The sequence below is a fragment of the Leishmania braziliensis genome, chromosome 24 (genome assembly GCF_000002845.2).
Source record: "Leishmania braziliensis MHOM/BR/75/M2904 complete genome, chromosome 24".
Taxonomy (NCBI): Eukaryota; Euglenozoa; class Kinetoplastea; order Trypanosomatida; family Trypanosomatidae; genus Leishmania; species Leishmania braziliensis.
In genome coordinates, this window is record NC_009316.2 from 812,153 (window position 1) to 829,282 (window position 17,130).

At 54.5% G+C, this 17,130-nt stretch overlaps 2 protein-coding genes across 2 annotated transcripts; both read left to right on the plus strand.

The window, feature by feature from the left end:
• Positions 1-174: 174 nt before the first annotated feature.
• On the plus strand, positions 175-1,572 carry LBRM_24_2420 (conserved hypothetical protein; the record flags this gene model as incomplete). The annotated part of the gene is made up of 1 exon (XM_003723131.1): positions 175-1,572. One exon carries the CDS (start codon positions 175-177, stop codon positions 1,570-1,572), a length of 1,398 nt encoding a protein of 465 aa, XP_003723179.1.
• A 5,654-nt stretch (positions 1,573-7,226) lies between these two features.
• On the plus strand, positions 7,227-12,148 carry LBRM_24_2430 (TATE DNA Transposon; the record flags this gene model as incomplete). Its single annotated transcript, XM_001565455.2, is given in 2 exon segments — positions 7,227-9,731; positions 9,731-12,148. Coding segments are annotated over 2 exon segments (4,923 nt in total).
• Positions 12,149-17,130: the final 4,982 nt, after the last annotated feature.

The window sequence follows — 17,130 nt, forward strand, 5'->3', positions numbered from 1 at the left end:
GGCTTCATTCGCCAAAAAAGCAAAAAGAAAAAGCGCTCTCCATTGAACCCTTTCCCTTCGAATGCCACCTGTTCTTCTCATCTCTGCGCCATACAGGACGCCGTTGTTTCGCGAACACAATCCCAGGCGCTTTGAATTACACAGTCTGTGGCACCCGCCCAGTTTTGGGGCACCATGTTCTTTGCCACCTTTAAGCGGCTTACTCAGAAGGATTTTGACGCATGGGGCTACCACATTCACTGGCCTCAAAATGAAATTCTGTCTCCCCTCACCGGAAAGGTCAACTTTGTTGTTGAAGATATCAAATTCGCTAGCAATGCATGGAGTCTACTGCGACTTGCCATGTTTTTTGGTGTAAAGCACCCCAAAGTATTGAGCAACATGACCAAGACAACGCCGTCGATGGACATTATGCGGTCTGCTAATCGCTTGTTCTTTATGCACTCTCGTGTTAACGCTAATCTGAATAAGACCAAAGTCAAGATTGCTCTCACACCTACCCATCCTTGTGCATTCCCAGTTCAAGAACTCGCCTGGAATAAACACCGACATTTCTCTGGGCGCCAGTCAGCCGGTGTCGAGCTGGTTCTGGGAATGGAAAACGGACTCTCACAAAAGGTCGTGGAGGAGTGTGACCTTTGCATGTACATTCCCCAGTATGGCTCTATCGGCTCACTCTCCATGATCTCTGCTCTCGCCATAGCGGCCCATTCAACATGGCGTGAAGCTGTGCAGGAAGAGAGCAACACTTCTCATATCAGCATTGCGCCCCAACGCGCCTCCCATGGCCACAAGCCACTATCGAATAGCCCACATCGAGTGCAGCACTCGCTTCCGCATGAGATGGACTTACTAGGTTTCAGTAACGCGGCGATCAAAGCCATACTCAAGGAAAGGCGCCAGAGCTACGACCTCCAGCTGAGTGTGCTCATGTATAACGAACTTGGAGACCGCAACATCGGTGCCGTCATCAGGAATGCCAATGTGTTCAACTGTGAGTATGTAGCTGTCGTGAATCGAAGGCGGTTCAACAGACGTGGTGCTCTTGGTACACAGAAGGTCCTCGATGTTCACTTCTTTGCAACTGTAGACGAAGATGCAGCCCGAGGACTTTTCGAGGGCTACGAAGTGTGGCTTTTGTATCCATACTACCCAAACCTTCTCATTTACGAAGCTGGGAGAAAGGAAGACGCCGCCTACAATTTATTAACCTTCCTGCGACACGAGGACCCGGTGCTACAGGCGTGGGGCGCCACCCAGCACCAGCTCACCAGCGAGCATCCACTTGTAGTGCGTTACCCTCACCTTTGTCAACAGGTAGTCTTTCTAGATGACGACAGGTCCCTTGCCTCCTGTGTGCAAGATGTAAAGCGCAGAAAGCTTCGTGGTATTCTGCTGGCCGTGCCCGAGGAGGGATGCTCCCCTCACCCGTGTTTGTGCAAGCTCAGCCATCGGGTGGTGTATGTCACAAGTCCGTCACACCTCCCTCACCAGACACAGCGTGGACTGAACCCAGCGCTTTCCACCGCGATTGCACTTGAGCGATTACGATGCGCCACTGAGGGACTCTGATTCACGTGATGATCGTGCAGTCCGGCTTTTGACTGTGAGCTACTCCACACTGTGCCTCACAGTGCTGCCACAGTATCCCAGACTGTCTTGTTTATCAGCCTTGAATCGCTCTATTTTTCACCAGACCTGCGCTTCTGTCTCTCTGCCTTTCGACCGGCGGTACACTGCACCGACAGCTGTTCTCACATCATAGCGCAAGTTTCTGAGTCTAGTGTCACTCACTACCGGACGGAATCTCTCAAACGGACCGGTGCCTAGTCGTCTCTTCTGCCAGACGGGATATCTGCGCGTGGATCAATGAACCATGAAGAGTTTTCCCCTATTGTCGCTTGTTCCAGTCCTACTTTTCGCCTTTCTCTTTGGGCTCCTCTGCACACTGTTTCCTTGCTGATATCTAAAACAGCTATCCGAGTTCAGACTCGCTTTATGACTGTAGGTTACTATGTGATCTCTTAAGGTGCCTCTGCGCTCTCTTCTGTCGTACCTTGACCCCAATAGCTTCTCGTACTTTCTTCTTGTGATCTACCCACTGATGCGTATCCTCAACACAACCATAATGCGCTTCCAAATACAAATACTATGATTGGCAGAGAGTGCTAAGGCAGGATTGTGTGGACGCAGTTCTCTGCTGTACGAAAAACACAAAGCTCCTTTCCTGTCTCGTTGTCAAAGGTGCTTTTTTTTTATACACAGATTAAGGGCCGCCACTTTTGCTCATAAGCTGTGAAGCTGACTATCGTGGCAAAGAAAGAGCATCTCATGCAACTAGCATCCATTTCGACTGTTGCGCGTGATTTGCAAAGCCTCCATCGCGTCCTTACGGTGGGTAGAGGAAGACTTCAACTGCGATCAACAAAACGAAGCACTTTTTTTCAGTATGACATGATGCACAACCACTCAGTACCTCGCAACGTTCATTTCTTGAGTCTAGTCAGTAGAGTCTGTCACCTTGTCATTCCAGCCACTGCGTTCTCTCGAATGGGCAGATTGCATGCTAGTAGTGTTCTCACTTACTTGTAGGGCCTGTGATGGGGGCAAGTCCTTTAGCTTCAACATTTTTCTCTCCCGAAGCTTGATATTTAGCGGTGGGCATAGGTGAGTGGGCTAGTGCCCCTCAAGGAGCTGCACTTAATGGGAAGCAACAATTAGCTGGATTTGAGCGCTCTCACATGCGTCAGCTGTTTTCATCACAGCTATGTCTTTAGCCACTATATCCGCCACTTTTCTGGCCTTCTATCATGCACATCACACCGTTGCATCAGCATTGCTGGATGTACGGATCTCGATCTCATCACTAATCTAGGTGCGCAGCCTCGAGGCCAATGACACAACGTGTGTCGGTGCGCGTTACGCTCCTCGATGACCACGCTGTGGCAGATTCGTAGAGATTGAGCTCACCGCCATTAGCCGGCTGGGTGATCTCTCGTAAGTGGCCTACACGTCCACGTTGCTAAGGACAGCAGCATACCTGGCCCGCTATCCGCATTACCCGGTCGCAGAATCTGTGCCATTCTCTGTTATGCATTGCTGTGGGTGGCTGCTCGGCTCTGATGGGCTGTGCTCTCTGGGCAGCGCGCTTCGTCTCCACGTCATCTGCGCAGGGTAGGCGGGTGTGAAGTGTCCGCCAATGAACTTGGCAAGTGTGAAGTGCTTGAAAAGCTCGTACTCTGTGCTCCTCCTAGTCTCATTAACTTCTCCTCACTGACAGAAGAACTTCCTGTGAAAGTATTGAGCGTTCACTGTAGTGACATGCATGTTCTCATGAGTCTTCATGCGTATCTCATCTTCGAAGGAATCAGGCGCTGAGGGTTGAAGGGACTTGCAAGTGTTGCCTGCTGTCACCGCATCGCTGCCAGTGCGCCATATTTGAGTATTCACCATTGCCGTAAGCGAGTTCAGTGACCTGTGCAGGTGCCCCGCACCTGAGAAGCTCTCCACTGACCCCTGCATCGCACTCACCGACTTATACTTCACTCTGGGGTACCAAAGGTACAGCTCCTCATCGCCCTGATGAGTAGCAGGAAAGTCATGTGCGAGTTGCGGGGATGTCGTTGACTGAATCAGTTAATATTCAGTGGGGTGTGTGGTGACCCCATTGGCCCCCGCTTTTTGGGGGGCGTCACGGTGTGACACCGTCAATGCGAGGGGAAGTTGTTGATTGAGGGTTTCTGGTTTCAAGAAGTAGGTTCTCACAGAGGCAGATTTTTGTGAGTGAGGGTGGGTGACCACAGGTGAACGGCATGCGCTGTCATTTTTTCTCCAGTGGTAGAATTTACATTCTCCGGAGACGGGGGTTGGATCATTTCCAGCACGTCTGACCGAAAAAAAAAAACGAAAACATGTAGTGCAGGAACTGGAGCGTTTCCGACGGGTTGATACTGAGGGAGCTGTGAGCAACACTTCCTTTCTATTGTTCTTTGATGCGCTTCTCTGAGCAGAGTGCTACACACGGATGCGCAACTTGCCGCTGGGTGTGATATCCGGGCATCTATGCCTGCTAAGGGCCGAAGATAGCAGCGAAGCAGCAACATACTCGCGGATAGAAGATGTAAATAACACAGCAGTAAAGCAGCGGCGCGCTTCTGTTCTGGGATCTTCACTGCTTGAACGACGTTCAGCACAAGAGGGGGAGGCAGAGCCACTGGCTTTTCCTGTCGTCCTAACATTTTCTTATCGTTTGCATACCTTCGCTACTATCTCGAGCTTTCCGTGATGTTTGCTCACGAGTGTGTTCACCTGAATCAAAGGTTTTGGCACATTTGGCCCAAAGCATTTGCGAGGTTATGCACGACATCACCAGCAGCAGCGGAGCAAGGCTTCTGATCTGTTCACCACCACTCCCCACTGAAAGAAGACTTAATGTGCAAATTGATGATCGCTCCCAGCACAAGGGGTGTCCTCTGTGTTTTGTGTTGCCGCTGGGGTGCACATATCGGCTGGTTATCTTTTCTCCCGGGTGCCTCGACGTTGTCTTTTTCTTTTGCGCTGTCGCAATGATGAGCATTACTTACCTGTCACGCAGTACGCATTGCCATGTTCCCTTTCTACAGGGCAGTATGTGACCGCCCCCGGCAACGCTACCCTTCTCGAAATTAGGCACAGAACGTGCCCTCTACCATCCGCGAGATTCACAGATTACACGGCACTGTGGAGCAGGTTGTCCAGCACTGCCGGCACCGGCTAGGGCTTCGGCAGCAGCTGAGAGTCCTAAGAAGCATCTCACGTGCGCACCTGGTCAGCATAGCGCGGGCTGCAGCACGGTTCACTACAGCTCCTGTTCCATGAGCTGCGCGGCTGTACTCAGATATACTGACTGCCGCCATCCAAGAGGCTAACCTCCTCATGGGCTTCAGCGAGGATGACGCGCTGCACAAAGTACAGCTGCAGGCCAAAAGCCAGCCACTGCTTGATTATGTTCGCTGATGAGTGGGAAAGGTCGCTCACCCCGTCACGGCCAGGGCTACCCGGGCGGTCTTTGCCGTGGTTTCGGCACCCCCGGATCTTCGATGGTTGCTGCGAGCCGTCCTAGTCGGTGATGGCAACCCTGCCATCGCGCTCATGGTTTCCGTAGCTCAGCATCTTTTCAATCATCTACCTAGCTGTGACGGTTGCATTCACGCAGCTCTCTCGTCTGATTTGTCAACCCTGCGTATTCTGCGTCTAAGAAGACTGCACCGCTGCGCCTTAGGCGTATTCATCGGCTAGCTATGTTGACAGTCTTGTGCATCGACTGCTTGCCTGTTGATGACCTCAACATGCTTGGTTTGCGTGTGCGCATCACCTTTGACATAGCGACGTACATAGTGGTCAAGTTGCCGAGCTCTCCACCTCTAATACCTGCACCTCTGTCACCGTAGTTCACTTTTCCTCTTTATGGATGCGGAGCCTTGCACCGTCGGCGAGGTTGCCGGTGTTTCCCTCAATGAAGACTCTCTTTAGCGGTTTGTGCAGCATTGGCGGCCTCAACACATGCCCTAAGCTGGAGAGCGTCCCCTTTAGTGGCTTTATGAGGCATTGCCAGTTAGAGGAGCACGCAGAGTCGGCGCGACTAAAGTTCATTAGTGTTGCTTGAAGCGCTGTGCGGAACGCAGCCGGGCTCAGTGACTCGCTCCAGTTGAGGTGCTCATCATCCAAGGCTACTCCGAGCTTCAATACATTTTTCCTCTATCCGCAGTGCTCAACTTAAAGGGAGTCTGAGCTGCCAATAATGTTCTCTAGAGCATCAAAGCAGCATGAACGTCTCTACAGCTTGAACGTGTTAACTTCGTGAGCTGCAGAGGGCTGCTGGAAGCTGCACCACTACCTGACTCCGTGAGGCTCACATATCGCCCAAAGCCCGACGGACAGGTATGCAAGGTCTTTTCCACATGTTCGAATTTTCTCGACATGAAGCCCTCTGCGTCGACGCCAGGACCGTGTTCCACCACTTTGTTCCCCTTTCAAGAATTCCAAGATTGACGTATCTTTGAGCTTCACGCACCATTGCAGGCCACATAAGGCATCACACCACGTGCCTGCAATGGAGGTTACTCCATTTCTGCTACTGCTGCGGTCGTAATAACCACATCTCCTTTCGCTCACTTGTCCCCGCTAAGCCGAATCAGCGCACAAGAACAGCGAGTGCAACCTTGATGGGCCGAGTACATGTCTACCCATGGGACAGTCCAAATTCCACGTGCGCTATCCTCAATGAAAACTATCCCTGCACCGGTTTGACACGATTGGCTACAATATAGGCTGACTCACGTGAAATCGTTAGCTTGGACAACATTAGAGCATGTTGCAACGTTCAAAAGGCAGTCATGAGCGGCGCCACTGGGCTCCCACAGCTTCAGCTCAAGTGAATTCGCGGCGTCAGCCTTTCGACAGCGGTGCTCCACACTATGCACCACATCAAATTCTGCAAAACGTGCTCCCCCAGGAATGAATCAGCCCAGCTACTACGGAAAACGAAAGCACTCGCCGCCTTTCTATCACCTGCCACCGCTACAGTTCTTCGCTGCAAACATGAGCTGCGTCTGCAGCATCATAGGTTCGCGCCCGTCACCCCCACATGCCTATGAAAAGCATTAGGATACAGGCGGGGGTACGCATACACGGATACGCGGGTCGGGCCTTGGTTAGGGGTTAGGGTACACGGGGTATTTAGGGTTAGGGTTCAATTGGCTTCAATTGGCGGCGTGTAAAACCGCAAAGGCAATCGAATGGCACTTGACCTTATAGGTGGGGTGGTGGTGGTTGATGGGATGTGGTGTTGGATCTGGGAAATTTGACCGATAGCTGAATCGGTGTTCGTGTATCCGTGGAAAAGGAATCCTGAGTGAGTGTGTGTGTCTCGGAAACCGACTCCTCACTTCCACTTGTGATGTGGTCGGAAAATATGTATCTTACTAATCATGTGTTTCTTATGGATTCTTACTTTACTTTTGTCCCTCTATCTCTTCTCAACATGTATGAAGTAATTCACACTAAGTGGAGTTGATGCAGCCCGCGACGAAAAAACGGACAGCCGACGCCCGTATTACTGCGGAGGCGAGGCACAGGACGGGTCAAAAAAAATAACGCCCGACGGAGCCACAGCCGACGTTTCGCAGGAGGCCACCGCGCACAAGAGGCAAACCACATTCGGTATCGCAAGATCATTTGCAAAAGAAATGTGGGGCGGTGATACGCGCGAGGGGAAAACATCGAATATCGAACTCGATGTGATCTACAAAGCGTACCTCCCTGAGAAACGGATCGTTCCGTCGGACACGATGGTGCACCTTGATTGGAAACGCGCACAACAACTCAAGGCAAAGGTGGACCGTCACGGCGTAGTGTATTTCCCCATCTTCATTATGAAGCACTGGATCGCAGGGCTTTTGGAGAAAGGGACGCGGGACTCAGCAGAAATACAGCTGAGCATCCTCGACTCCGCACCTTCTCCCATAGTGGAAGAAAAACTGCGTAAGCACTTCAAAATGGTCTGGCCAGCTTTGCGTTTGGTGAAGAGATTTTCACCACGTCAGGAACGCTATAGCGACGACTGCGGTTTGTACATGTCTGCCGTATTTTTCGGCGATCATCTGGACATACAAATCGACCATAGCCACGACATGGCAAAGTGCATGCGGCGCCTGCTTTACGCGGCGTCAAAACACCACCCGCCACGCGAATATTTCCTCGAAAAAATGAGGAAAATTCTGACGAACCGCCCGGTGTCACGGAAGGATTTCTTTTACAACGAAATCGAGCACAAGCCGTGGTTGAAGAAAACCACGGCGAACCGTGAAGACACTTTTCACTTGGGTGGTGGCGAAAGGCGCGCAACGAAATCCACGAACCCGAAACGGGATTCCAGGCGCGCAAACCAGCCGAAAGCACGTTCTCCAAAGCCACCTCCTCGGCAAAAGAAAAAGGAGGAAACGGTGCGCACAAAGATGGACCGGGCTGAGCGCACAAAGCGCACGCCACAGACGCCTGTACCCGCGTCAAAAGCACCTTCTCGTAAACGTCCGGAGAGATCCGCAATGGATGCTCCACTCCCACGGCGAAAAGCCGCGAGGAAAAGTGACAGGAGAACACCAGCGAGTTCCTCAGGTAGATCCGCAACAGGTAGGAATGGAGACAAAACACGCTCTCTAAACTCGAGCGAATTTCCATCCGAGGATGAGGATCTGCCGGTGATCGACCTCCCGTTGAGGAAGAAAAACTCCGTCACACGTACGCCTGAGCATGCGCCAAACGACGCCACGGTGAGCTCAGAAGACATTATCCCGACGAACGCGTCACCACACGTTCAGCATGGGAAATGCATTTCTGAGTGGACAGAAATCACCCTCTTGGAGGCGAACAAACATGCCAGAAAGGTGTACGAAGCAGTCCTGGATCACCTGTGGGCTGCGACGGCTCTGGCGCGAGTCGGCGATGGTGTGGCACACGGTCTGACCGACACAGCGGTGGGACAGCAACGCGTGAGGCACAAGCTGACACCACTGCAGCCTTACAGCGTCCAAGAGATGCTGAAGCTTCTCCGAAAGAAGATCCACATGGTCGATGCCTCGCCGACCGACCCGAATGGGGTGATTCTTCGAGAAGAAAACCGAAGCGAGGAGGTGACCCTCGACTCCTCAATCGACGAACTGTACCTTGTCCGTGGACCGTCGTTACCGACATTATACGACGTGATTAAAGGATACAGGTTTCTGCTTGGCGCATGTCTCCGGGAGGCGCCGGCAGATATGAATGGCGTGCGCTATCCGAGTCATTACGTTCTCACAAAGGACGCCTCGGAGGCAACGGTGGGAGTCTACGTTCCAGCGACGTGGACGCACTACCAATCGTCGAAGAGACAGCGTGCCCCACGTCACGCGTCACGATACATTCCTCTTCCGCGAAGTGCGGCATCAGAGGCACACCAGGATCCGTCCGATGGCCAACGGCCGCGCCTGGTGAAGAGAAAAAGATGGCCAGGCGACGGCGCCGGAAGGGACCCACTCCAAGAGGACGAGGAGGACGGCGCGACGTACAGGACTCCAGGAAACCAGAAGGGTGATGGATATGCGGACGTCGACGCGAACATCTCGGCAGAGGCAATGCGCGCTCTCGAAAGCCTCCGCTCCAATCCTTTAAACATGCAGGGCAGGCCTCTTTCAAAAAACGAAGAGGCAGAGGTCTGCCCGAGAAACTGGTTCCTCTTCGCCGCGAAACCGCCACACATCTCACAGCTCGCATGGAACTTGGTGAGGCCCGACACCCGCGCACACCACTTGCGATGGTTGACGCGAATCAAGTCGATGAACTCGGAACAGATGCTCATGCGCTTTCCGGCGGCATGTATCGACTTGATTCTGTCGACCGCAAGGGCCCGCAAATGGAAGTGGGCAACCACCGCGAAGGCCTTTGCCGCGGTAGCGGGTGCGCTGCGCGACCTGCCGCTCTACTCGACGCAGACGCGGGGTATTCGCCTTCAGGACGATCCCGAGTGGCGAAGCGCTTTTGGCACGGTGCAGCGTTACATGAAGGAGTCGGTGCCGGATGCGCCTCCCTTCGTTTCGCGTCCACAGGTCGAGAGGATCTCCAAACGGCTCCGGTTAGGCCATCCACGCGCCGCGCTGTTCCTCGCCATGATGTGGGGATTCGCAGCTCGAGCGTGCGACATTTCCACGCTCCGAGCAAGGACGTGACGCTGTTCCCGGGTACATCGACGGATACATACGTGAAGGTCACGCTGACGATCCGCAAGGGAAAGGGTGCCAAAACACGTGGCCCATACCCGGATCCCATCGATGCTAACGAGGGACCTCGCAGCGACGCTGCAGGAGATGCTGGTCGAGAAAAGACCATCCGAGGAGCTTTTCTCACCACACGTGGAGGAGCTGCGGGCGCTGATCGCCCAGGAGGTGCGAACAGAGATGCGAGGTGCACAGCTGCCCTCGATCCGGAAAGGTGCGCTCCGTTGTATGGCGGAAGCGGGTGTCCCGTTGAAGGACCTGTTGATGATTTCCGGGCACGCGAAGCAGGCCACGCTGCTGCGCTATCTTGGGTATGGCCAGCAGCCTACGGTGGAGGCCGAGACCGCAAGGGACAACGCCGGAAGAGCGCTATTCCAGACCCTCTAGAGGCTGCGGCTTCCGTGTTCCGTTTCCGATCGCAAGAGTCATCGTGCGCGAATCTCGGAATCGCACCACAGGAGGTGTCGGCCATGGTGGACCAGATGTCCGGTTTCATTCAAGTGCTGACGGAGCGACCGGCACTCGTGAAGCAGTGGCCGCTGCACCTGAAACGGAACACACCACTGGACATGGATACCGTGCTCGCGATGCCGACAAAACGCGCCTCAACGAAGCGGTTTCTCCAGCGAATCCAGTGCTTTCTGGATCCCTCCTTCTACGATGGGTTGAGGACCTCACGGACCATCAAAAAGTGTGCGCTCACAGCGGCAGAAATCCAACAGGCGGTCGAGATGGGCAAGTTCGAACCGTGCCCGATCAGCGACATCGGCGCCCAGGTGCAATTGCCAGAGGGCATGCACGGCGTGAACGTCTTCACGGTGCCGGAGCTGAAAGGACGACGACGCCTCATCACGGAGCCCCTGCTGAACCGCGTGATCCCCAAACATCACGTCCCGCGCGTCCACTACGACACGCGCCTCGGAAGACGACAGCGGCTGCGATACGCCCGGTACATGCTACAGATCGACTTCGAAGCTTATTACGACGCTATCCCGATCGCGGCGACACTCCGTAACAAGTTCGTTTTTCGAGCCAGGCATGACGGGCGATACTACCGCCTTCGTACTCTCCCGACCGGCGCGCGATGGAGCGTTGCCGTCGGCCAGGCGGTGACGTGGACGATTGTCGACATCGACACGCCCGTCACCATCACCACGCTCATCGACAACATTCTCGTGGCCGCACGCGAAGGTCAGGAGCGTGAGTTTGTGCTCGCGGTGCGCACGGTCGTCGCACGCATCAAGGCGGCGAACCTGATGACGTCACCCAACCGGGACGAGCTGGAGGCGATGTCGGACGAGAAAATCCTGCAGCTGGCGAGTGCCAACACCGTTTTTCTCGGTGAAGAATACACATGGAATGGCCGTGAGCGGCTGATCCGCAACTCGGTGAAGACGGTGGCGAAGCTGAAGCTTGCGCTCCAAAAGACCAGCCACACCATACGCAGTCTGGCCTCGCTCATCTCGCTGATCTTCTTCGCGCTCCATACCACGCAAATGAACCCCGCACGGGCATTCAAGCTGCTGAGAGCCTACCGAGGCATATACCGGCTGACGTTCCGCGGGTACGACTGGGACGACGCGGTGCCGTACATCGACTCCTCCGTGGCGCGGTCGCTGCAGGAGATCGGCGGCGCACTGGTACAGAATCCGTGGTGGAAAATCTCGGACGAGAGACACCCAACGACGGACGAGGCGACCTATGACGCGGTGGCCTTCACCGACGCGTCGCTGGAGGGCTGGGGTGCTGTGCTTCACCTCCGCGACGCGGGCGCCACAGAAATGTGGACCTATCGGCAGCGCTGGACCGAGGACCTGGAACGGCAACTCGGCGGCAACGATGGCGAGGCGGAACGCGTCCTCGAAAAACTGCGCCAGTACCAGCTGCGTCGCCGCGTCCGGTCGGGTGGCCGGTTCGAGGACCCAGACCTGCAGGCGGACCGCTTCCAGGCGCGGTACTCGGCACACGCGGAACCACGCGCGGCTCAACTAATGCTGCGACACCTGGTGGAGCACCACAGGGTGCCCAACGGAGCGCGAATCGCGCTTGCCACGGACCACCGTGCGATTGTCATTGCGCAGAAACACCTGAACGGTTTCGGCGGCATTGGCAGAGGCTACGCCTTGAACAAACTTTTCGAGTACACCTACGACCTCTGGTACAACAGAGGGATCGACGTAGTCTTTTTCTACGTCGAGGGTGCGCGGAATCCGGCGGACGCCTACTCGCGACACTTCGGGGTGGACGCGACAGGATCGCTGGAGGTTCACCGAGTTGAACCGTTTGGCGTGCCGTTCCTCCGGCACACGTGGTGTCCGCTATGCGAAGAGCGGCGCCGCGAGGAGGGCGGCGAGATATGATCGTCACCAGAAACATCCGAGGGGAGCCGGAACCTGACGGCCGACTCTCCGGAGGACGGTGCGACGACATCGCTCACAAGATGGATGGCTAACCGCGTGCTATGGGGGGAGGCTTCCCCGGTACCGGTGCCAAGCCATAAGAAAAAGCACACAAAAGAAGTCCAAGACGACTTGATGTGCTCCTCACGCGACCGAGCGCGGTAGAGGGGACCGGCGGCATAATCATGACGCGGCGCCGCGGTCGTGGTTGCGTGCCTGCCTTGCCGCTTCCCAATGGGGTCGCGAAGATTAGTTCCATACCCATCTGCCTTCCACAAATCTTTCTCCCTTCTCGCCCTTTACTTGTCTTCAAGAAATCATATCTTCGCGAGCACCCTATCACACAGGACGGTGGCATTCCATTGGCGGCGTGTAAAACCACAAAGGCAATCGAATGGCACTTGACCTTATAGGGGGGGGGTGGTGGTGGTTGGTGGGATGTGGTGTTGGATCTGTTTTGACCGATAGCTGAATCGGTTTCTTGTATCCGTGGAAAAGGAATCCTGAGTGAGTGTGTGTGTCTCGGAAACCGACTCCTCACTTCCATTTGTGATGTGTGACCGTCTGTGTACCATAATGTTTCCCGATTGGAAATTATGGCCACAGGTCGGCAAATATGTACTTGCATCTGTTTCTATGGATTCTTACTTTACTGTTGTCCCTCTATCTCTTCTCCAAATGTATATAGTAATCACACTAAGTGGAGTTCATGCGGCCAGCGACGGAAAAACGCCCACCCACCCAACCCTAGACATGAATCTCTCGGATGTCCGGAACGGACCGGAAGGCCACAGAACGGCGAACCGGTTTCCCTCCGCGGAGGTGTGTGTGCGCTCCGGGAACCGCGGGAGGGTGCGGGTGCCGACCACGGCGTGGACGAACCGCAAGTTGAGCCTACCAACGCAGGAGGCGAGTTGTATTTTTGCGAGTTGTATTTTTTTCCTAACATGAATGGCTTTCGTTTCAGTTAATTTTTCAAGTGATTTCTCATTTTTAATTTCTCATTTTTAATCATTGGTTCATTGTCTCTTGTTTTTCCTTCCTGATGGCAGGCGCCTGGCGCTAAGCTGTTTTCTCCCTTCCCTGAGAATGGACCCTAACGGTCTTCACCTGGGGACTCGTCCCCGAAGGCGCACGAGATGCACCGTTTTCAAACAGGGTCTCGGCCCTGGTTTTACGCGGATGTCGGACCCAGCGTCGCCACGAGACTCGGAGTTGGCGAGGTAAAAACTTGAACCGCGACGAGCCAGGTGCGGGAACGGGTTGGGACAGCACAGACCCTCGCGGACGACACGATTGGAAGCGAGTGGGCGCGCCCATCATCCACCCAGTTCCCCTTTCTTTTCAGCCCACCCTGTATTTCTACTTTTGTGCGTTTGTAGTTTTGACTTTGTAGTTTCCTCTGCGGCATGGGTTCCCGATTGTTCCCAGCGATCCCTTCGGGTTCTGTAGCTTCCGTTTTTGTAGATTTGGCGACCGCAGCGCCGCCTGGATTCGTGTACGTGCGTCCCTGCGTGCCCCGCTGGTGCTGGCGCTTGTAGCTTGATTGTTTTTTCGGCGGCTGACCGACTCGTTTCCTTTCTTCTGGCGACTCCCCGCGTGTCCGTTTGGCATGCCGCCCTCTGACCGTAATGAGTGGGCACCCGGTGGGGGAGGCTTCCCCGGTACCGGTGCCAAGCCATAAGAAAAAGCACACAAAAGAAGTCCAAGACGACTTGATGTGCTCCTCACGCGACCGAGCGCGGTAGAGGGGACCGGCGGCATAATCATGACGCGGCGCCGCGGTCGTGGTTGCGTGCCTGCCTTGCCGCTTCCCAATGGGGTCGCGAAGACTCTCTCCATACCCATCTGCCTTCCACAAATCTTTCTCCCTTCTCGCCCTTTACTTGTCTTCAAGAAATCATATCTTCGCGAGCACCCTATCACACAGGACGGTGGCATTAGGGTTAGGGTTAGGGTTAGGGTTAAGGTTAGGGTTAGGGTTAGGGTTAGGGTTAGGGTTAGGGTTAGGGTTAGGGTTAGGGTTAGGGTTAGGGTTAGGGTTAGGGTTAGGGTTAGGGTTAGGGTTAGGGTTAGGGTTAGGGTTAGGGTTAGGGTTAGGGTTAGGGTTAGGGTTAGGGTTAGGGTTAGGGTTAGGGTTAGGGTTAGGGTTAGGGTTAGGGTTCCATTGGCGGCGTGTAAAACCACAAAGGCAATCGAATGGCACTTGACCTTATAGGGGGGTGGTGGTGGTGGTTGGTGGGATGTGGTGTTGGATCTGGGAAATTTGACCGATAGCTGAATCGGTGTTCGTGTATCCGTGGAAAAGGAATCCTGAGTGAGTGTGTGTGTCTCGGAAACCGACTCCTCACTTCCACTTGTGATGTGTGACCGTCTGTGTACCATAATGTTTCCCGATTGGAAATTATGGCCACAGGTCGGCAAATATGTACTCTTGCATCTGTTTCTTATGAATTATTCCTTTACCTTTGTCCCTCTATCTCTTCTCCAAATGTATATAGTAATCACACTAAGTGGAGTTCATGCGGCCAGCGACGGAAAAACGCCCACCCACCCAACCCTAGACATGAATCTCTCGGATGTCCGGAACGGACCGGAAGGCCACAGAACGGCGAACCGTTTTCCCTCCGCGGAGGTATGTGTGTGCTCCGGGAACCGCGGGAGGATGCGGGTGCCGACCACGGCGTGGACGAACCGCAAGTTGAGCCTACCAACGCAGGAGGCGAGTTGTATCTTTTCCTAACATGAATGGCTTTCGTTTTCAGATAATTTTTCAAGTGATTTCTCATTTTAATTTCTCATTTTTAAGCATTGTTCATTGTCTCTTGTTTTTCCTTCCTGATGGCAGGCGCCTGGCGCTAAGCTGTTTTCTCCCTTCCCTAAGAATGGACCCTAACGGTCTTCACCTGGGGACTCGTCCCCGAAGGCGCACGACATGCACCGTTTTCAAACAGGGTCTCGGCCCTGGTTTATGCGGATGTCGGACCCAGCGTCGCCCCGAGACTCGGAGTTGGCGAGGTGAAAATTGGAACCGCGACGAGCCAGGTGCGGGAACGGGTTTGGACAGCACAGACCCTCGCGGACGACACGATTGGAAGCGAGTGGGCGCGCCCATCATCCACCCAGTTCCCCTTTCTTTTCAGCCACCCTGTTTTTCTACCTTTGTGCGTTTGTAGTTTTGACTTTGTAGTTTCCTCTGCGGCATGGGTTCCCGATTGTTCCCAGCGATCCCTTCGGGTTCTGTAGCTTCCGTTTTTGTAGATTTGGCGACCGCAGCGCCGCCTGGATTCGTGTACGTGCGTCCCTGCGTGCCCCGCTGGTGCTGGCGCTTGTAGCTTGATTGTTTTTTCGGCGGCTGACCGACTCGTTTCCTTTCTTCTGGCGACTCCCCGCGTGTCCGTTTGGCATGCCGCCCTCTGACCGTAATGAGTGGGCACCCGGTGGGGGAGGCTTCCCCGGTACCGGTGCCAAGCCATAAGAAAAAGCACACAAAAGAAGTCCAAGACGACTTGATGTGCTCCTCACGCGACCGAGCGCGGTAGAGGGGACCGGCGGCATAATCATGACGCGGCGCCGCGGTCGTGGTTGCGTGCCTGCCTTGCCGCTTCCCAATGGGGTCGCGAAGACTCTCTCCATACCCATCTGCCTTCCACAAATCTTTCTCCCTTCTCGCCCGAAAAATGAATTCACGAAATCCATTCTTCCCGAAAACAGGTTGGCGCACTAGTCCGACATTCGTTTTTGGATGACGCCATCGGCTTATCAGAGCTTTGGCGAAAAACAATTCACCCAACATTCAGGCATCACAGGGAGGACGCCTTGCTCCACATTCCTGCGCGCAAAAACCTGCAGTGAACGACATTCTTTCGCCGGTTTCCTTTCAATTAAAGGTTACCTACCAGCTTCGCGCCCACAAAACCGTTCTTCTTCCGGGGTGCGCGGGTTAGGGTTAGGGTTCCATTGGCGGCGTGTAAAACCACAAAGGCAATCGAATGGCACTTGACCTTATAGGGGGGTGGTGGTGGTGGTTGGTGGGATGTGGTGTTGGATCTGGGAAATTTGACCGATAGCTGAATCGGTGTTCGTGTATCCGTGGAAAAGGAATCCTGAGTGAGTGTGTGTGTCTCGGAAACCGACTCCTCACTTCCACTTGTGATGTGTGACCGTCTGTGTACCATAATGTTTCCCGATTGGAAATTATGGCCACAGGTCGGCAAATATGTACTCTTGCATCTGTTTCTTATGAATTATTCCTTTACCTTTGTCCCTCTATCTCTTCTCCAAATGTATATAGTAATCACACTAAGTGGAGTTCATGCGGCCAGCGACGGAAAAACGCCCACCCACCCAACCCTAGACATGAATCTCTCGGATGTCCGGAACGGACCGGAAGGCCACAGAACGGCGAACCGTTTTCCCTCCGCGGAGGTATGTGTGTGCTCCGGGAACCGAGGGGGGGGGGTGCAGCTCATTCGAACACTCGTCTGTCTTGCTGTGAGACGCACGACTCTCCCGGGCACACCACAACAGCCTCCCGTGGCGCTTGTGACAGTGCCGGCAGCGGTACTTGCCGGATTTTAGATATCTGGGACGACGATGGTGCGGCCGCGGAGGAGGGTGCCGAATGCGTCCTTCTGAGCTGGAGCTGCGCCGCTGCGGAGGAGGCGAGTGAGTCGCACGAGGGCAGCCCAGGAGTGACGCTTGTACAACACCAGCAGTCGAAGCAACGAACAGGTGATGATGCCCCTTTGGCGTCCAACGATCTGCTCTGCAGCCCCTCGCTACAAAGCTCGTGGATGGACTACAGCATCGAAGAATTCGCAGACGAAAATGAGTCCACGATCAGCCAGTCGCCCGCATCACACGCGCCAGCACCACAAACCAAGGAAGATCAAGACCAGAGTGCTCTTGATCCTGCCCTGGTGGTGCCTCTCCTCCACCTC